At 39.2% G+C, this 22744-nt stretch overlaps 1 protein-coding gene across 5 annotated transcripts in view; it reads right to left on the bottom strand.

Annotated features, from left to right (window-relative positions):
* The window catches only part of LOC133660192 (growth factor receptor-bound protein 10-like), a 42755-nt gene extending 20218 nt beyond the window's left edge, over nucleotides 1-22537 (bottom strand). For 2 of the 5 annotated variants that reach the window (XM_062063458.1, XM_062063461.1), the window contains exons 1-3: nucleotides 20850-21351; nucleotides 19251-19407; nucleotides 6734-6849 (exon numbers count right to left, since the gene is read on the bottom strand). In XM_062063458.1, the coding sequence (XP_061919442.1) occupies nucleotides 6734-6849; nucleotides 19251-19407; nucleotides 20850-20933 (357 nt within the window). In that variant the 5' untranslated portion in view covers nucleotides 20934-21351. Of the gene's footprint in view, nucleotides 1-6733; nucleotides 6850-19250; nucleotides 19408-20849; nucleotides 21357-21806 lie in introns of those variants that run through there. The other 3 variants (XM_062063462.1, XM_062063459.1, XM_062063460.1) reach the window with 3 other exon arrangements.
* Between the last annotated feature and the right edge of the window lie 207 nt (nucleotides 22538-22744).

Here is a 22744-nt window from a genome sequence, read left to right as displayed (position 1 = left end):
ATTTTTTTTTTAATTATTATTTATTTTTTTAATTAATCAATCCAACAAAAAAATACACAGCAATACCATTACAATCCAATCCAATTCCAAAACCAAACCCGACCCAGCAACACTCAGAACTACAATAAACAGAGCAATTGAGAGGAGACACAAACACGACACAGAACAAACCAAAAGTAGTGAAACAAAAATTAATATTATCAACAACAGTATCACTATTAGTTACAATTTCAACATAGCAGTGATTAAAAATCCCTCATTGACATTATCATTAGACATTTTTTTTTTAATTTAAAAAAAGAACAATAGTGTCACAGTGGCTTACACTTGCATCACATCTCATAAGCTTGACAACATACTGTGTCCAATATTTTCACAAAGATAAAATAAGTCATATTTTTGGTTTATTTAATAGTTAAAACAAATTTACATTATTGCAATCAGTTGATAAAACATTGTCCTTTACAATTATAAAAGCTTTTTACAAAAATCTACTACTCTGCTTGCATGTCAGCAGACTGGGGTAGATCCTGCTGAAATCCTATGTATTGAATGAATAAAGAATCGTTTTGAATCGGGAAAAAAATCGTTTTTGAATCGAGAATCGTGTTGAATTGAAAAAAAAAAATCGATTTTGAATCGAATCGTGACCCCAAGAATCGATATTGAATCGAATCGTGGGACACCCAAAGATTCACAGTCCTACTCATCAGTGAAGCAGAAACACAAACATATTAAACAGTGGGCTTTCTAACAATTAGGAATATTTGTGTCATGTTTGTCCTCCTCCAGAAACCATATTAAAAACAAAAAATACATTTAATATTCAATATACTTTTTCCATTTTCATACATTTTTGAAAAAGCTCCAGGGAGCCACTCAGACAGCGCTAAAGAGCCACATGTGGCTATTTAGGGGTTACAGTCGTCACCACATGGCAGATTTTGTTTTGTTTTTTCTTTAAGCATATTTTACATTAGGCTTTTTCAGGCATATCAATGGCTAGATGAATACTACAGTAGTATTGGCCACGCGATAAGACCAAACTAATCAGATCACACTGTTCAGTATCGTGGCCGCTGATTGGCTCAGCCTCAGGAAGCATTACTATATCGGAACAAGAGAGTTCAAAGATGGCTATAGGGTGTTATTTCATGTCTAAAGGGCTCATTATGTTGAACAATGTATTTAGAAGGTAGTAGAGTTGTACATTATACCGGTATTAATAAAGTACAGCTGTACTAATGAATTAAAAATAGTACTATAATGGTTCTGAAAAATACCGGTACCGTACATTTTCTATTTCCCGGACATGACGGCGTGCTGTCGTCACGTTGTGACATTGCTGGTAAAACGAGCAGAGGAGCATGTTAGGCAACGCACACGCATAGAATACTTAGAAGCAGACATGTGGAGACAGAAGAAAGAGAATGAACACATTTTGCCTTAAAAACTAACGATAAAAATTAAGCCATAAACACTAAAGCGCCTCTCTGCAAAAGATGCTTTAAAACCAAGCTAGCTAGCGGCTAACATCCATCTGCAGTCGGCAGTGGTTTTTAGCTACTTCTAAATCACTCATCTTTGCTTCTATAATTTTTACTAATTAATACAATTAGAAATGACAATATGTTACTGCATACGTCAGCAACCAAATTAGGACCTTTTGTTTGCTTACTTACTACTAAAAGAGAAGTTGTCTAGTATGTTATATATCATAAGATTTTCTGTTAAAATAAAGCCAATAGCTGGGTTGCATATGACGTCATATCGGTTTTTCTTCTTCGCAACTTAATTGACACGATGGTCAAGCAGCTTGAGCGTAGCATTAAAACAAGTGAGATTGAGTGTAGAGTTTGAGCATAAAATGCTGTATTGCGGTTCTGTTCTTGGGTGTTCCAAGCATTCGAATAAAGAGATAGGGAAAAGCTTTCATAAAAGTCCCGAAAGAAGTGGTTCATAAAGGTAATAAAGTCAGGGAAATAAACACTAGTGCGTAAAAGTAAATGGCTCTTAAAAATATCTCATCATCTTGTAGAATACAATCGGACCGTGCTTGTGTCTGCAGCGATCACTTTGTAAAATGTTTGTTTGAACATTTGATTTGTTTGAGTAACTTTCTCTAATGCAATCAAGTTTATTCTCTACTATATTAGTAGTGTTTGAGAGCAGAACTGCACATAGAGAAAGGACAAGAGATCGCATTAGTTTGTGTTTTTTTGTGGTTGCTATGCCTAAATATAACTACAAAAACCTGGTTGTACAAATAAACTAACGTTATGTTAAGTCCTAGAAATAAATATTGTAATTGTTGGTACAATACACTGTATTTTCTTTTTCGATTTTCATAACAGAAACTAAAAGCTTAAGTTGTTGTTGTGCAGGTAAGCCAAATGCTTTATTCGACAAGGATGACCACATTAAAGCGTCTTTGCTGATATTTGTTAGCATCAAAAAAGTATCCTTAATAGTATTAATAAAGTAGATGAATAAATCTCGCAGGCTCAACAGCATATACTGAATCTTGATATCGCTAGCAAACATTGCTGAACAACAGGGACATTTATAGCTGAATAATGACACCAAATATGAACTTCACACCATAAAAACAACTGCAGACATGAATTGTAATGACAGACTAATATTTGTAACAGGAAATCAACTGCAAACAAACTTATCCTTTTTCTCATTAGCGTCTCGATCACAGCAGCAGGGCACTAGTTATGTCAATCAAATATGTTACTTAACAATGCACGAATAAGCCCAATGTTTAATTTGTGGACCCCTCCAGATATAAAGACATGATGTGCTTCCAATCTTTGCTTCTCAATGAGCATTGTGCCGTTTGAGGTATAAGCTGGTACCACTGTTTTTGAGAGCACTCTGACATTAAAGGCCTACTGAAATGAATTATTTAAATTTAAACGGGGATAGCAGATCCATTCTATGTGTCATACTTGATCATTTCGCGATATTGCCATATTTTTGATGAAAGGATTTAGTAAAGAACAACGACGATAAAAGTTCGCAACTTTTGGTCGCTGATAAAAAAAAAGCCTTGCCCCTACTGGAAGTAGCGTGATGTCACAAGCTGGAGGGCTGCTTACATTTCCCCATTGTTTACAATGCAGCGAGAGAGATTCGGACCGAGAAAGCGACGATTACCCCATTAATTTGAGCCAGGATGAAAGATTCGTGGATGAGGGACGTGAGAGTGAATGACTAGCGTGCAGTGCAGGACGTATCTTTTTTCGCTCTGACCGTAACTTAGGTACAAGGGCTCATTGGATTCCACACTTTCTCCTTTTTCTATTGTGGATCACGGATTTGTATTTTAAACCACCTCGGATACTATATCCTCTTGAAAATGAGAGTCGAGAACGCGAAATGGACATTCACAGTGACTTTTATCTCCACGACAATACATCGGCGAAACACTTTAGCTACGGAGCTAACGTGATAGCATCGGGCTCAAATGCAGATAGAAACAAAATAAATAAACCCCTGACTGGAAGGATAGACAGAAAATCAACAATACTATTAAACCCTGGACATGTAAATACACGGTTAATGCTTTCCAGCTTGGTGAAGCTTAAAAATGCTGTTGCTAACGACGCCATTGAAGCTAATTTAGCAACGGGACCTCACAGAGCTATGATAGAAACATTAGCGCTCCACCTACGCCAGCCAGCCCTCATCTGCTCATCAACACCCGTGCTCACCTGCGTTCCAGCGATCGACGGAAGGACGAAGGACTTCACCCGATCATCCGTGCGGTCGGCGGCTAGCGGCGGCTAGCGTCGGCTAGCGCGTCTGCTATCCAAGTCAAAGTCCTCCTGGTTGTGTTGCTACAGCCAGCCGCTAATACACCGATCCCACCTACAACTTTCTTCTTTACAGTCTTCATTGTTCATTAAACAAATTGCAAAAGATTCACCAACACAGATGTCCAGAATACTGTGGAATTTTGAGATGAAAACAGAGGTATTTTGTATTGGATTCAATGGTGTACTAATACTTCCGTTTAGCTAGTGACGTCACACGCTTACGTCATCATACATAGACATTTTCAACCGGAAGTTTAGCGGAAAATTTAAAATTGTTAATCCGGCCGTATTGGCATGTGTTGCAATGTTAAAGGCCTACTGAAACCCACTACTACCGACCACGCAGTCTGATAGTTTATATATCAATGATGAAATCTTAACATTATAACACATGCCAATACGGCCGGGTTAACTTATAAAGTGACATTTTAAATTTGCCGCTAAACTTCCGGTTCGAAACGCCTCTGAGGATGATGTATGCGTGTGATGTAGACCGGCGAACACGGGTATGCCTTCCACATTGAAGCCAATACGAAAAAGCTCTGTTTTCATTTCATAATTCCACAGTATTCTGGACATCTGTGTTCGTGAATCTGTTGCAATCATGTTCATTGCATTATGGAGAAGGAAGCTGAGCAAGCAAAGAAGAAAGTTGTCGGTGCGAAATGGACGTATTTTTCGAACGTAGTCAGCAACAACAGTACACAGCCGGCGCTTCTTTGTTTACATTCCCGAAAGATGCAGTCAAGATGGAAGAACTCGGATAACAGAGACTCTAACCAGGAGGACTTTTGACTTCGATACACAGACGCCTGTAGAGAACTGGGACAACACAGACTCTTACCAGGATTACTTTGATTTGGATGACAAAGACGCAGACGTGCTACTGTGAGTAAGCAGCTTTGGCTTCTAAACATTTGATCGCTTGACCGTATGTGCGCAACTTTTTTTTGCGTATGTACGTAACTTTTTTAAAATATATAAGCTTTATGAACCTTGGGTTAGGTGAACGGTCTTTTGGGCTGAGTGATTGTGTGTGTTGATCAGGTGTTTGAATTGTATTGGCGTGTTCTATGGAGCTAGGAGCTAGCATAGGAGTTAGGAGCTAGCATAACAAACACGCAGGTGTTTTTATGCAGGATTAATTTGTGGCATATTAAATATAAGCCTGGTTGTGTTGTGGCTAATAGAGTATATATATGTCTTGTGTTTATTTACTGTTGTAGTCATTCCCAGCTGAATATCAGGTATCGTGAGTATGCAGCCTTGGCTGCTAAACATTTGAGAGCTTGACCGTATGTGCGCGTCACGTACGTAACTTTTTAAAAATATATAAGCTTTATGAACCTTGGGTTAGGTGAACGGTCTTTTGGGCTGAGTGATTGTGTGTGTTGATCAGGTGTTTGAATTGTATTGGCGTGTTCTATGGAGCTAGGAGCTAGCAGAGGAGCTAGGAGCTAGCGTAACAAACACACAGGTGTTTTTATGCAGGATTAATTTGTGGCATATTAAATATAAGCCTGGTTGTGTTGTGGCTAATAGAGTATATATATGTCTTGTGTTTATTTACTGTTGTAGTCATTCCCAGCTGAATATCAGGTCACCCCCGGCTCTCATAGCATCTTCCCTATCTGAATAGCTTCAACTCCCCACTAGTCCTTCACTTGCACTTTACTCATCCACAAATCTTTCATCCTCGCTCAAATTAATGGGGAAATTGTCGCTTTCTCGGTCCGAATCTCTCTCACTTCATGCGGCCATCATTGTAAACAATAGGGAACTTTGCGTATATGTTCAACTGACTACGTCACGCTACTTCCGGTAGGGGCAAGCCTTTTTTTTATCAGATACCAAAAGTTGCAATCTTTATCGTCGTTGTTCTATACTAAATCCTTTCAGCAAAAATATGGCAATATCGCGAAATGATCAAGTATGACACATAGAATAGATCTGCTATCCCCGTTTAAATAAAAAAAAATCATTTCAGTAGGCCTTTAAGATTTCATCATTGATATATAAACTATCAGACTGCGTGGTCGGTAGTAGTGGGTTTCAGTAGGCCTTTAAAGGGGCTGTTTGCTATATTTACACAAATGACTAGAGGGTGGCAATTTACCAAGGAATTTTTCACAGTATATCCCGCCCTCTTACGGCTTCTCGTACGTAATGACGTAATTACGTACGTACGTAACACATGCACGCGCATTAGCTTTGGGTGTTGTTAGCCAATAATAGCAATTTGGACAGCTAGTGTTAGCAGTCATTGAATGTACTATATACAGTATTCTACCATAACAACAACATGACTGCAAATTGTTTGTTGCTTCTCTTGGACTGCTTTTGTATGTGTGCACTCACTCCTTGCGCATACGCGTTGACGACACAGGGTGAGTGACCGCCAAAAACACCAATCATCTTATTTAAACCGGTAAAAAATGTTATTACATTAAGTTTGTAATTGTGAAAAATATAGACAATTATCAAACAAATGTGTTCAGTGAAACCACTAATAGTAACTAACATAAGCTGGTGGTGTTTTTGTTGTATTTTTTGCTTTGAAAAATGTTACTGTGAGGAAGTTGTAAACAGCACCTTTACTTACAGCATATGAATTTGAACCATTAAAAAAGCAGAGAAAAAAAACTCACACACCTTTTTACTGCAGACTGCTCTTACCATTTTTCTCAATAGCACATTAAAAAATACCACAGCAAGGAGCAGTTTTTAATTTATAAATAAACATTAAAAGGCCCTACAATGCAATTATTTTAAACTGCACTTTGTACTTTTGTTTGTTCAAATGCTTTTTTCCCCCCCGCATAAAAATACAAATAAATAATTAAAATTGTCCATGGAGCTGTTGCTTTGTGCATGTGAAGGAAGGTCAAAGACAACGTAATAATTACCTGAGGAACTCTGAAGAATTCATATTTGGCATAGTTCTTCCTGAAGAGGAATTTACCGTCGCTGCTCATGGAAGCCTGAACCTGAACCACCAACTCATGGTCCTCCAGACAGCGTTCTGAAGGAAGGCAGAAAAACATTCTAATTAGATTCGGAGTTCTATTGAAATTACTTAACACAATTTACCGTACAACACGGCTATCCAAAGTATGGTCCAGGAGCTGTTTGTGACCAGTGTCTCATTTGTGTTGTTGTTGTTAGCACTCAGTACATGGTAAAATACAATTTAGTTGAATTAAATCATACAATTGAAATATTGTTATAACAACCACAGTTGAAAACAAGAAGTAAATAAAATACTGTACTGGAAAACATTAAAATATAGTTAGGAGACACAAGTAAAATACACTAAAACATGATAAAAATATGAATAAAATATGATAAAATATTAAAGCTAATAAAAATGACACAAATGTTTCATGCTGGGTTAAAAGCATATTTAAGATGAATTTTAAAAGTGGACAATGAAGGTTCATTGTACTCTGCATATTTCCAACAACCATTCATTTATTTTAAAACAAAACAGTAAATGTTCTGAATACAAAGGAACAGTGGTTCTAATAAAATGTGAAATTCATTGAAGTGAAAAGTGCCATCTGGTTTCAACGGAGAGAAGTCTTCAAACGAGCCGTGACAATAAGATCCAGACTGATCCTTTCGTGTTCACTGAGGGCGGATGAGCATGTGACTGTAACTGGAAGTGTGTCCTAATGTGGATGTGGTCTGAGGCCCAGGTGTTGACATAATTTGTGTCCACTGTGGCGCTGACAGCAGACATGACTCGGTTCATTTCAACTAGCTTACAAGTTACTCTTTATTGGAAAACATATCCTTCATAATAGATGCAATTAAAAAGTTGTAGTTGAATTAGAATTAATATATCTCTTTTTTCAATGTGATAAGATCATTTAATGGACCCTACAACTCTCTGACAGACACGATCCTACGCTGTCACGACGACCTTTACATTTCAGTTTCATTCCGTCGCCTGTCCGATGAGTCACTCATGTTTGTGACAGTGACTCATCATGGCAACACTACTTCACTGTCTCCTTCCTTATTAACCTTTCCAGGCTGACAAGTGGAGGTCAACGTTACTACTCAAAAGGGCCATTTCATCCCATTCACCAATGTATGACAAGTGGGCCGACATGGACAAGAATAGGCCTCTCTGCTCAAACAACTATTGTCCGGGGTCGCTCGCAGACCTTTTCAGTTTTTCTGCTTCTATTCTGGTCCACCTCCTAACCGCTAAGTTGCAAGCATTGCTACCCACACAAACATGAAACAAAAAAAACGCACCCCCTGTATTGCACTCAAAATAATTATGTTTTTCATTGGGCTTCCAATACATCAAATGAACAGAGCAATAATGTAAGTTTGAACTCTTCTACAAACTTTATACAGACTACAAAGATGACATCATCGGCGCGACAAGAAAATAAAAGACAACTCACAAGACAACAATAATACAACAATGACGTAGATTATGCAAAATTCAACAATATCAAGCAATACAATTTATTCTTTGATCATTACAAATATGTTTTTGACATGACAGAAACTAATTATAAACTGAGAGATTTTCTTAAAATAATTAGTTAAACGATAAATGATTCCAGTATTTATGTTTATCCTCAATGTTTACCTATCTTTATCTAATTATTCTAACTTTTAATAGACTGTATTATTAACAATTTTACTTTCAATGTTAAAACGAATTTTAAGTCTTACTTTTACATTTTAATTCCTTTATTTTCCTTAACACTGCGCAAGCTACAACTTCTAATTGCTCATTGATGTTCTTTGGTTTAACTGCAGTATAATGTTACCTGAACTTAAGAGTGTGTTAACCACGGATTTCCACTGAATGCAAAACGGCGTCGCCATCCGCAGTACAGCAATCCCCACCGCCGTTCTGTCTCGGCTCCGTCGTGCAGCGTAATAGCGCAGACCTTTACAAGATCTCGCAAATCCGGGCATAATCACATGATGGGGGAGTTGTAGTACAGCGAACCAAAAATTGTTTATCCTGTTGCACACACATATGCGCACACACATCAGCTTGTATTTGACACAGTTCATTTTTTTGACCTCCAGAATCAGCATGTCCTGATCAATTTGTGTCAACGATGTGAAATTCCGTCCAAAGTTGACAAGTTGACTTTATGTCCATTAGGACATTTCAAAGTGTAAAATACGATCTGCATTGAAAACAGAGTATTTTCTTTTGAAAGTAAACAATAATTTATTTCGTGTTTGTGAATGACTTCCTGTCCGACATAAGCAGAATTTAGCTAAATTTAACGGCCGACAACTGGCATTTATAGAAGCTGTGCGTATATTTAGCGCAAGAATGCAGAATGTCATCGCCATAAACACATTGACTTGAATAAAAATGGAGCGAGTCCGTGGCTGTGGCGGCGCCATTCCGCATCCTGTGAAAATCCTGGGTGTGTTAAGAGTGTTTTGAGATAAGAGCTATTAGGCTTGCAAACATTTGGGTTACAAGCAGGCCGCCATTAGTTAGCGTAGCAAATGTCACAGAGAACCCCGTAAGATCCGACCATATTATCTGGTCTTACTCGCTAGCATTAGTTTATAGCTAGAGATCAATGTAACGTAGTTTTCCAACCATGGGAAGAAAGAAAGTGAGAGTGAATGACAGTGCTGAGAAGAAGTGGATAATTCAAGCGTATGAATGCTAGTCTGCACCATACTGAAGCAGAATGAGTGTAATGCCAGCCAATATTGTTAAAATCTCTAAACGACGAACATTTATCTATTAAAATATGGAGAAGCTGCTGATGGTGTGTTTGACGGAGAAACAGCTGGAAGGAGATCTCCAATGTAAGTGCTGTACATTTTTATTGGTATTGTTTTTATCAAATATTTCTTATCTAAAAGTTTGATTTATTTCTAAAAAGTATATTACATGTTCAAATTGTGTGATTTTGGGGCAGCAAGCACCAATTAAATTGATTTTAATTAATTCAATGAGACATGATTTGAGATACAAGTGTTTTGAGATAAGAGCACCGTCACAGAACCAATTAAGCCCGTAAATTGAGGTACTACTGTGTTTGTAATAGACATGGAGAAGGGGCAGAATTAATTATAAGCTTTACTTTTTCCTGCTCCTTTTCAGACATGTTGATTAGTACACCTGCTCAATGTATTCAGGTACAGTATAATAACTGCATTAAATATTCTGCCTATAAAAAGTATGCAGATAGACCTGAGCATAAATCCAAGAGAATTGATATACTGTATGTAAAAAATGATGTCTATTATTGAACTTTTTAAGATTATCTGAAGTACATATTTTTACGTAGAGGTGTTTTTAAACATTTAGTAACACACCATGGCCACAGGACAAAATATTAGAAACACTATTGCAAACAGCATACTTCATGATACAGCTCCTCATATAAATATTTAGCAACATTGCAAACATAATTCCGAGGGCTATATTGGCTAAAACTGTATAGATTCCACAGGAGGCAATGCAGTGGGAAGGATCAGTTGATCTCAGTTTTTAAATCTAATTGTACTAAAGTAGAAATGGCAATACAGAACATTACATTTGGTAAGGTCCCCAACAAATGTCACCCTGTTTATTGTTTATTCCCTGTTGGCTTTATGTGTTTGGCCCATCACATTAGTCCAACACACATTTTCATCTCCATTCCGGCAGGCTTGCACGCTCGTCTTGAGGCGTGTATGTGTCAAAGCAGTGAGCGGATTGACATGTGACAAGTGTTCCAGAGAGCAGCCATGACATGGTGTGTAAATACTGTATATTTAATCCCAATAAATTCTGGACATTATAATTATTCAATGAGCTGTATACTAAGTTAGATGGAATATTTGACTATCTACAGAAAATAAGATATTTTATTCCACAGGAATTTTACTCAAGACTTCAATGAAAATATTTTTTTTTCATTTTCATTTATTTATTTATTTCAGGCAATGACATAAAAAAGTACAAAGTTGACAACACATAATAATATAAATTAATATAGTGCAAAAGGTAATGTATAGTATGTAATGCATGATTGTCCAGTTTTGCCTGAAAGGGATTGGGAAGAAGATCATTTATTTAATCCCACCCCCAGTTCTCCATTCAGTGATTATTCACATGAGTTTCACTCTTACCTTGTTCAAGGATTATAATACAGATGTTGTATCATAGTGGCATTACCCTAGGTAACAATAATCATTACACTGTAACAATAATTTGTATCAACAATGTAGGAATAATGAATATACCAACAATGGTAATAGACAACATAGCAATAATGGTAAGGAAACATTGAGCACATGTTAACACTTTGAGACAGAGTACAGCAGCAGGTCAAATTAAAGACCCTCATCTCTATATTTGAACCAGACCCCATGTTTGTATAATAGTTTAAATCGATTAATAGTTTGGCATTGCTTGTGTTGTAAGTCCAGTTTGTTCCATAGTTTTACTCCACATACAGACACACAAAAACGTTTACGAGTGGTTTGAGCTCTCGGCAATAAGAAATATCCAAAGCCTCAAGTTATGACCCTGCACTCGTCTTATAAAAAAACTTTGTAGATTACGCGGCAATAATTTGTCAAATGCTTTATATAAGATTATTAAAATCATTATAATTATATAATATATTATCAAAGATCAAATCAAGAACCCTGATCTCCCTCGCCCGGACGTGAGTCATTGGGGCCCCCCTATGGTGCCAGGCCTGGAGATGGAGCTCGATTACAAGCGCCTGGTGGCCTGTCCCCATGGGGCCCGGCCGGGCACTGCCCGAAGAGGCAACATGTGTTTCACTTCCATAAGGCTCACCACTCGTAAGTCGGGTGCAATGTGAGCTGGGCGGCAGCCAAAGACAGGGCCCTTGGCGGTCTGATCCTCGGCTATAGAAGCTAGCTTTTGGAACGTGGAACGTCACCTTGCTGGGGGGAAGAAGCCTGAGCTGGTGCGCGAGGTAGAGAAGTCCCGGCCAGATCGAGTCGGACTAAAAGCAAAGCTCGTGTTCGGGAGCCAGTCCTCTCGAGAGGGGCTGGACTCTCTTCCACTCTGGCGTTGCAAGCAGTTAGAGGCGACAGGCGGAGGTGGAAATACTTGTTGCCCCGCAGCTCAGAGCCTGTACGTTGGAGTTTAACCCAGTAGACGAGACGGTAACTTCCCTCCGCCTCTGGGTGGGGGCACGGGTCCTGACTGTTGTTTGTGCTTACGCACCAAACAGCAGCTCTGAGTACCCGCCCTTTTTTGATTCACTAGTGGGAGTACTGGAGAGTGCTCCACCAGGTGATTCCCTTGTTGCTGGGGGACTTCAACATTGGCAACAACAGTGAAACCTGGAGAGGACTGATTGGAAGAAGCGGCCGCCCGGATCTAAACTCGAGTGGTGTTTTGTTATTGGCCGCTTCAATTCTTGGCACGTGTGCACTGAGTCATTGCCAAAGAAGAAAAAAATGTGTGTTTCCCATATATTAATTTATTTGTAAAACATGTCACAAATACAGATTTAGCGCTCCTGGTTCGCCCTCTCTCATTAAAATATTAAAATGGAACTGTGGCCGGATGCATCGTGACTTGCATCGTAGGCTTCACAACACACTAGAGCTGAAATGATTCCTCGAGTAACTCGAGTAATTCGATTACAAAATATATTCGAGGAATTTTCGCTGCCTCGAGGCGTCATTAAGTTTTTTGTTGTTTTTTTATGGCATTTTTCCTTGTTTAGTAGTCAAAGCTCACGTTTCGCATGGACTGTTTAGGTTTTGCACAGCGTGTTTACGTCAGATCATACGCCCCCTGCACTGCACAACATCACTCCTTTAAATACGCTTCAGTTTAGAAAACATTTTCACCGACATAACTCGCAATGGCAGACACCACAGAAAGCAGGGGACAAGAGCCATAGCAAAACGAGGGTATTAAGAAGCGACAAAAGTTGTCTAAGGTACGGGAACACTTCACACTAAAATCGAAAGAAAACGCAGTCGTATGCAAACTTTGAAAAGTGGAGTTTGCATACCACAATGCCACAAGTTTGATGCTGCAGCACCTGTCGAGAAAGCATCCGATTGAGGGACATCCAGAGGCAAGGTAAGTCATCTATTATCAAATGTAAACGCAAAAGTTGTGTAAGTAAAATAAATGTTATTCATTATCATAACCAGGATGTGTTCTCTCACTCCCGCAAAGTCATCAGATGCCGCCAAAAGATGTTGAAAACTAATAACGCTATTCGGGCTGTCGTGTTCAATTAGCCTTCCATTAGTAACCACGCGGAAGTAGTCGTGCAAAGTTATTCGGGTTATTCAAGTCATGCAACCACATGCTACTTGGACAGCTTGCACTTGCAACCACTATAGTCTCTATAGCAAAGGCGCCGATCTACATTTCTGCCAATGGGTGCTCGGACGTGCGGTAAATCTGACGCTACTTTTCTGAGCATGCGCGGTTTTTGCTTGGTGGTGACTCACCACTGGTTGCACTTTTCAAATGCAGTATTAAAGGCACTACCTAATCTACTTTTTATGTTTGATATAATGAATACTGTTCTTATTGTTTTATTTTTGATACTAAGAATAGTTTTATTTTAACTTTCTCAGGAAATATTATTTTGAACTAATTTTATATATGTGTGTTTTCATCTCAAACATGTTATGATGGCAAAATGAACATTGATTACTATTTTGCATGCAAAAAATGCATCGGACTGTACCGCATTCTTAAAGTGTAAAACTGTTGTCGTCATTATTAGGTGGTTTGTCTTTTTATATTGTTTATGTATTGTTGACAGATTGAAAACAGCTCGGCGGATTTGCGTGGAGAAACCACCATTTAAACGGCACCGTATAATAATCATCAAAAACGCACGAGAGACAAGAACTTTGTTTATTCGGTCACACCACACAGCACATAGGGCTGTGAGCGCACCTGTTTTTATTAGTTGCACACAAATTGGCACAATCAACCACGGACGCATTTCAGCTGTGCGTGTCAATTAGGCCAAACGCAATAATTGAGGGCACATTTTAACATGTATAATTAAATCTTAATTAAGCAAAGATATTGCTCCGGTGCGGAACCACCAAATAATAGTATAAATCCATTTAATAAAGTCAAAATACAAATAAGGCAACAAGAGAATTATACCACCCTTCTCTTTTGTAAAGTAAATTTGTAAAGCCGATATGGGCATCTACATCAACAATATGATTTACCTAAAAAGCTGGACAGGACAAAATAAATAAATAAATAAAAAAGCAAAAATATGATTTATTCGATTAATCGATCGGGATATTCGATAGAATACTCGATTACTTAAATATTCGATAGCTGCAGCTCTACAACACACATAATCCACACCTGCTTTGCCAGAAAAAGAGGTAGCAGAAGAGATTTGTGTTGCCACATTATCGAGGTACGCATTAAAAGAGAAACGAAAGAAGGAAGTGACAGCGTCTTACATCTTGCATTTATTTACTAATCAAATACAAGCAGACATGAAAGTTTTTGCCGCGCAAGTGAGAGCGAAATGCACTGTGATCATAAATACTGTACAGTTGGAAGGAGTTTTCAGTAAAGTAGTCAATTTTAAAAAGTCCTTTTTTTAAAAAATCGTAATGAAAAATGTGGAAATTCAAGGCCTACTGAAACCCACTACTACCGACCACGCAGTCTGATAGTTTATATATCAATGATGAAATCTTAACATTATAACACATGCCAATACGGCCGGGTTAACTTATAAAGTGACATTTTAAATTTGCCGCTAAACTTCCGGTTCGAAACGCCTCTGAGGATGACGTATGCGTGTGACGTAGCCCGACGAACACGGGTATGCCTTCCACATTGAAGCCGATACGAAAAAGCTCTGTTTTCATTTCATAATTCCACAGTATTCTGGACATCTGTGTTCGTGAATCTGTTTCAATCATGTTCATTGCATTATGGAGAAGGAAGCCGAGCAAGCAAAGAAGAAAGTTGTCGGTGCGAAATGGACGTATTTTTCGAACGTAGTCAGCCACAACAGTACACAGCCGGCGCTTCTTTGTTTACATTCCCGAAAGATGCAGTCAAGATGGAAGAACTCGGATAACAGAGACTCTAACCAGGAGGACTTTTGATTTGGATACACAGACGCCTGTAGAGAACTGGGACAACACAGACTCTTACCAGGATTACTTTGATTTGGATGACAAAGACGCAGACGTGCTACTGTGAGTATGCAGCTTTGGCTTTTTTTTGCGTATGTACGTAACTTTTTTTAAATATATAAGCTTTATGAACCTTGGGTTAGGTGAACGGTCTTTTGGGCTGAGTGATTGTGTGTGTTGATCATGTGTTTGAATTGTATTGGCGTGTTCTATGGAGCTAGGAGCTAGCAGAGGAGCTAGGAGCTAGCATAACACGTACCGTACCGTACGTGCGCGTCACGTACGTAACTTTTTAAAAATATATAAGCTTTATGAACCTTGGGTTAGGTGAACGGTCTTTTGGGCTGAGTGATTGTGTGTGTTGATCGGGTGTTTGAATTGTATTGGCGTGTTCTATGGAGCTAGGAGCTAGCAGAGGAGCTAGGAGCTAGCATAACAAACACGCAGGTGTTATTATGCAGGATTAATTTGTGGCATATTAAATATAAGCCTGGTTGTGTTGTGGCTAATAGAGTATATATATGTCTTGTGTTTATTTACTGTTGTAGTCATTCCCAGCTGAATATCAGGTACCGTGAGTATGCAGCCTTGGCTGCTAAACATTCGATAACTTGACCGTATGTGCGCGTCACGTACGTAACTTTTTAAAAATATATAAGCTTTATGAACCTTGGGTTAGGTAAACGGTCTTTTGGGCTGAGTGATTGTGTGTGTTGATCAGGTGTTTGAATTGTATTGGCGTGTTCTATGGAGCTAGGAGCTAGCAGAGGAGCTAGGAGCTAGCGTAACAAACACGCAGGTGTTTTTATGCAGGATTAATTTGTGGCATATTAAATATAAGCCTGGTTGTGTTGTGGCTAATAGAGTATATATATGTCTTGTGTTTATTTACTGTTGTAGTCATTCCCAGCTGAATATCAGGTCACCCCCGGCTCTCACAGCATCTTCCCTATCTGAATAGCTTCAACTCCCCACTAGTCCTTCACTTGCACTTTACTCATCCACAAATCTTTCATCCTCGCTCAAATTAATGGGGAAATTGTCGCTTTCTCGGTCTGAATCTCTCTCACTTCATGCGGCCATCATTGTAAACAATAGGGAACTTTGTGTATATGTTCAACTGACTACGTCACGCTACTTCCGGTAGGTGCAAGCCTTTTTTTTATCAGATACCAAAAGTTGCAATCTTTATCGTCGTTGTTCTATACTAAATCCTTTCAGCAAAAATATGGCAATATCGCGAAATGATCAAGTATGACACATAGAATAGATCTGCTATCCCCGTTTAAATAAAAAAAATTCATTTCAGTAGGCCTTTCAGTTATATCGACTACTGAAATTCTGGAATATTGGATGTTAAAGTATATATCTATATATGCTTTGAATTAACAATTAACCCTGACCAACCACCATTAGTGTTTAAAATAACAAAATCATTAACCATTAACATACTGTACAAGTCAATGTGAGAGTTTTCAATGCATTTTCTATGTACAGTTTTCAGTGCTTTTGATTTAATATTTCCTTTACTGAAAATTTGAAATCAATCTAATTTCCCCAGACCTGAGAGGAAGTCATGCCCTGTAAAGGTGGACCGGAGCAGAATAGGATCCATTATAGAATACAAATCCGAGCCAAACATGATATCACTGAAAACAAATTAAACTAAATGTGTTTGGCAGCAAGGTGCTGGCTGCGCTGATGAGAAAAGTAATCAGATCATGGATGATTGCAAAATATTAGATTAGACTTGAATGAGCCAATATAGTTTCTTTCATAAGACAGATGTTGTGAATCCATGCGCACATCTCACAAAATGCAATAACACAAAGACAGGAGTCGAAACAACCTCAACAAAATGCTTTTACATTTGTTTTACATTTGGCACCATGCTCTATATGAAACTGACCCCCCAGCCCCCTTTCTGTCACACATTGGTGAACTGTGCAGAAATGAGCCCCGAGCACAGGCTCAGCTTGTGCACCGTAAGTGCTTTATAATTACTCTCCCCTCAGGGGAACGCTGCGTTTTCTAACGCTTAACTGGTCACAGCTCTCCAAACTTGATCCTAGCTACCAGGTCCAACACAAAGGTCCTCATACAGCAACAGGTCCAAACACCTTGATGAACCTCCAGAATCAAACATGCTCTTGACTTTTGTTTTGTACTCTGAGAAACATAACCACAAACTCAAGAGTCCACTAAAATGTACCAAAAACCTTAAGCAATGAAGAATATTACAAACAATGGCCGCCCCACAAATCTGTCAAAGCACACACTAAATGGACATTGACGCTAGTAAAACAATGACGAGCTGAAGTATCTATTTCCAAGAGAATCAGATTTTAAGGTTTAAAAGGGAGCCTCTAACACAGAGATATTCAACTACCGGTAAATTGTTTTGGGAGCCACATTTTCAGAAAGCTAAGGACCGGGGGTCCGGATTTGTCTTCACCATTTGTTTTATTTTGTATATTCCGGACAACTAGTATTCTCTACAGTAGACATTTGATTTTGGTGTATTTATTTTGTCAGAGTTACAGAAGCATTCTGCAGTTGTATTTATTGACATTTAATTTATTTTAGTATCTACAAAATAGCAAGTCAAAGATAATCTCTATGACAATACCAGTGTTTTTTTTATTGTAAGTCTCTTACAAGTTTTTTTTAACTGAACTGTTGGGTCACCAGTTGAATAGCTTTAAAGGATGAAAAAGAAATAAGAATAGTGAGGAACACCTTAGTTACATAAATCACGTTACGAAGAAAAGCTTTAACTGCCAAAAAAGAGAGAACTTAAAGGGGTGCCTTGAGGAACTACTCTGTTATGTAAATCACAAGTTTGGACCCCAGTGTTAGCAAGATTAAAATGTCAACGCAGGATCTAAACATTTGTTTACTGTGGTCCAAGTTTCTCAATAAATCAGGCGCATTCAAGTGTTTTTAGGAATTTGTTGCAAATATGTTTGTCTTCCAAGTTTCAAACTAAACTCGGGGGCCAGTATAGTGTCATTACAGGGCCGTCAATTGAATAGCCATGCTGTAACGTGACAAAAAATACGTTTATAACCAGCATTAATAAACTCCATCACCACTTTGCAGGAACCCAAGTGGGTTGATAGCATAACGTTGGCAATACTAAATTGTATGACAACTGACACTAGGCTGCAAAAGTTACATTACAATGCGATCCATCCATTTTCTACCGCTTGTCCCTTTTGGGGTCACGGGGGGTGCTGTCTTTGCTTAAATCCTTAACCCTCACTACCTCCTCTCTCTTAAATAATATTGAAGACTTGATGTGATATTTTGTGTTCATGATCATATGGTGTGACCGACCACATAAAGGGCAAATTTATCAATTAAGGCCCAGGCGAAGACACTGATAAAAGATAACATTTTTGGGTGACATATGATCTACTTGAATAAACAACTGTGCCACACATAAGATAGTTTTCATTTATGCTTGAGGCAGAACAACAAAAACACAACAAACAAATGGAAATAATGTCTTAGGTTTTAGCACTTTAAAAGGATGAATTTGCTCTCTGCTCTGCCTCAAGGAATTGTCCTCATTCCCACTAATTGCAATGTTGAAGAACAGGTAAATAATTACTCTTGACGCCTCCGCAATAAGCTTTTATGGAGTTATTGAACTTTACCTTAAAGACAGCGTCGCAAAAACCTTAAAACTTCTTCTAAGCCACATTTATAATGTTTTTTTCATTTCTTTGCCCAGTCACGATGACAACTCTGACTTCATGTGCAATGTCACTATCCATTTGCATCATGTTAACCGACCGGCTATTCAATACAATTAACTTACACATTCCTCACAAAGCTCTGGGGTTAAAGGCTCAGTTTTTCATCGGATAAAATTGGACATATGGCCCGTTAACACTGATTCAGTTGATCAGCTCACTGGACAGTATATGTATGTGCGTGCGTATGCTGCATAGTATGTGCATGCACTCACGCTTCCCTACATGCCTGTGTGAGAATATGCGCCTAGCCTGCCTGTCTGCCCAAGTATGTTGGCATGCACGCGTGAATGCACCTGTGTGTGTGTGTGTGTGTGTGTGTGTGTGTGTGTGTGTGTGTGTGTGTGTGTGTGTGTGTGTGTGTGTGTGTGTGTGTGTGTGTGTGTGTGTGTGTGTGCATGCGTGTGTGCGCTTGAATGCATCGCATGTCTCAGCCCCTCCGAGAGTTGTTCTGTATCGGCAAGTGTGAGGGTCCGCTCGTGTGTGTTCATGTCTTGTGTGTGTATGTGAGCAGGGCTCTTCCACTCACCTAACCCCAGCAGCGGGTGGTGCTCAACAAGTGACCAACTGTTGTCGTCCACACAATGGCTTTTATAGATCAGGAGCTGGCAAAGGTCCCTGGCTGTCATATCGGCTGGGATCTCCACCACTTTGCACATGCCGTCTTCTGTGAAGATTTTAACAATCTAGGAGGAGGCAAGACATTGCAGTTAAAGATCCAAGATTATGTCAAAATCCCAAAACACAACACTGAAAACCTGATATGAACTGTTATACGTGTGTATTGGATATGACATGTAAAGATACACTGTACATTGGAACAAAATCCTACAGCACAGAACTTAATATAGCAAGATACACTCATTGTGAGGTAAACCTGCAAAATCTAATGAGATCCAATACAAAATCTGCCTTTGAAAAATATCACATTAATTTACTTTGATGTTAATTTATTTATTACTGTCATATATTTTGTAAAAGTAGGGAGAAGTTCTACTACTACTCTGTCTTCCTCATGTAGCTAAACCATGTTAACAAAATATTGAAAACACCTCAAAGTGTGATGCGGTGCAGTTCTAAACATTAAGCGTGTTTTTAAATTAACATCCCTCTGACCATCACTGTTGTGGTATATTGGACCTCATGAATTGATTAACGTGGACCCCGACTTAAACAAGTTGAAAAACGTATTCAGTGTTACCTTTTAGTGGTCAATTGTACGGAATATGTACTGTACTGTGCAATCTACTGATAAAAGTTTCAAAAAAACTCAAATGTTTGCAAAGGTGTCCCAAGTGTTGTGTGATGTCATGAATTTACCATGAATTGATTAACGTGGACCCCGACATAAACAAGTTGAAAAACTTATTCGGGTGTTACCATTAGGTGGTCAATTGTACGGAATATGTACTGTACTGTGCAATCTAGTAATACAAGTTTCAATCAATTAATCAATCCATAAGCAACTTGTTGGTGCTATGTGAAAAAAACCCAGCAGTGAATCACATTTAGTGCTGTTTTGTCCACATAGTGTACAAGGATCACAAAAAGACAAAGGCCAATTGCTATCGACATATAGTCATATACAAACATATCCACACAAGAAATAACAAGCGTGTGAGCAGTAGAACGTTACAAAGAGCTTAATGTGACTTGTCAGTTAGAGAAAATGCACTGAAGGTGAGTCGTCCTAAATGTACTTTTACAAACTGGAAACCATGTAGTCACAACTGCCACTTAAAGACTACCGGGGAAGCAGACTTAACCTGTACAAGATTCCAGCATTGTGATCCTATGTACCAACATAAACTGATAATATCGTTCAACATATTTACATGATGGAGTCCTCTCTTTACCTCCTTACAAAAAGATTAAGAGTAAGAAATAGTCCATCTGTTGAAAAAAGTCAATTAAAAAAGCAACTGAGCATCACCTCATTCAAATCTAACCATTTTCTGCCACTGCTCGGCTCACATTTCCATGAAAATATTTTTTAAAAGTCTCTGGCTGTTGTGTGTACAAATTCAATTTGTCACCTCGGTTGAAACCTAACAGAATTCAAAAGATAAATATGAAATACTAATGCAGCAAAGGGCAGGCAATACACAGAAGGAGAGAGCAGTCTTACCTCCACGGCCCGCAATAGGCAGCAATCCGGAGAACATGAAGGCATTTTTGGAGGGAGGCTGTCTGTCCACTCATACACACACATCAGCACACACACTATGGACAGAAAGTCCAGCTGTCACCTTCTCTTCTGATGAAAGCAAAAGGCCGACAATTCAGGGAGTTGACAGCGGTGCTACCTGTCACATACCAAGCCCACTTCAATCTATCTAGAACCTAAGATCTGTCAGTGAGCCCTACAGCACGACTCAGTCCGGCCCAACTCACTGGACAGACACAAGGCAAACAGGCGGCAGCAGGTACAGTGCGGAGCTCCCAATGCTGGCTCAGTCTGACAACTATCTTTCTTTACCTCCTCCCGCCCTTTCTTTCTGTCTCTCTCTCTCTCTCCGTCTCTCACGAAGGGTTACAGCCTCAGCCACGGGCTCTGAGGCACACTGAATCAAACCACACGCTCACCGACCAATCATAAGGCTCCGTCAGGCTGATGTAATCATTCCCACACAGACTCAGACGTGAGCTGACACACACACACACACACACACACGCACACGCACACGCACACGCACACACGCACACGCACACACAGGCGCACACAGGCGCACAGTCATGTATAGACGCCAACTTTTTCAGACCTCTTGCAAGCTCTTAGCTGTGTTTCAGGACATTTGACAAGCGGCAGTAAAAATAATTTAAAAAAGATAGAAGACGAAGTTGAGGTAAAATTCGAAGTTTTCCTTTCTTTTCTTTTTTTTTTTTTTACTTTTCTTGTCTTTTTTACTTTTCACAAGTGAGGGCTTGTTTGGGTTGTATGTTTTCTCTGCCTCTTTGCCTCCTTTTCCCTCTACCACCCTCCTCCATCCCTCCCTGTGGCTTAACTTTGAACTCCCGATTCAGATCTCGCAGCCTCGCACAGCACTAACAAGACTCATTACTGAGCAAATGAAATGAAACAAACCTGGAGCAGCACTCCAGCACCCCAACTTTCATCTCTAGCCCTGGTGCCGAGCTTCGTGCCAACATTCTTTCCCTAAAAAAGAACAAAAAAACTGAACTTTAAAAAAAACAAACATTTTTTTAAACACCATCCCACTCCAAAATCTGATATTTAATACAGCATGAGCAGGACAAAAGCCCTGACACACCCCGTCTGGGAAAAGGGCAAAAACCCTTCCATGTTAGTCTTGGAGCAACTTTTTCCCCCTCTATGTGTGTGTGCTTGAGTAGGCGATGTGTGCTCTTTGAGCGAGGACTGTTTGGCAGAAGGAAAGAAGAAGTAGTGATAGTGAGAAGATACAACTTAATACACTGGATGAACTGGAAACTTAAGCAAGCATAGGACAGAAAGGAGAAGTCTGGAACTTGGGAGTGGGGAGAGAACGAATAAAAACTGTGTGTGTGAGTGTGTGTGTCAGTAAAAAGTGACGAACAAAGAGTGGGAGGTTGTGGGTGGGAATCTGATTTTCTGATGACACGCTACAGCAGAATGTGTAGCATGCATGCTTTCTACAGTTAACTACTTATCTAGGCTGCACAGCTGTGTGTGCAACCACCCCCCTCTCCAGTTCACAAAACACACCCTCATCTACGTCACTTTAAGTCAGCCAGAGGGGGTGAACCACAAGTAGACCGCCAGCACCATGTACTAAAAGTGGACATGCTGGTTTAAATCTGTCCTATAATCTCCACATATCTACTGTAAACTAAAAGAGTTTAAACAATTCACCAAGAGATAACAGATTTCACAATCGTTTGACTGTTTTAAACAGTTAGGGAATGGTTTGAAAAAAGTTTTTTTTGACTTTTTGTTATCGCTCTTGCACGTCAAAGTAAAAAGTACCCAGTTACTGTGACCAGCAGATTCTACTTCTTGACCAGACTCGGGGGCAAGCAGTT

Source organism: Entelurus aequoreus, linkage group LG11 (genome assembly GCF_033978785.1).
Source record: "Entelurus aequoreus isolate RoL-2023_Sb linkage group LG11, RoL_Eaeq_v1.1, whole genome shotgun sequence".
Classification (NCBI taxonomy): domain Eukaryota; kingdom Metazoa; phylum Chordata; class Actinopteri; order Syngnathiformes; family Syngnathidae; genus Entelurus; species Entelurus aequoreus.
This window is presented reverse-complemented; position numbering and strand designations above follow the sequence as displayed.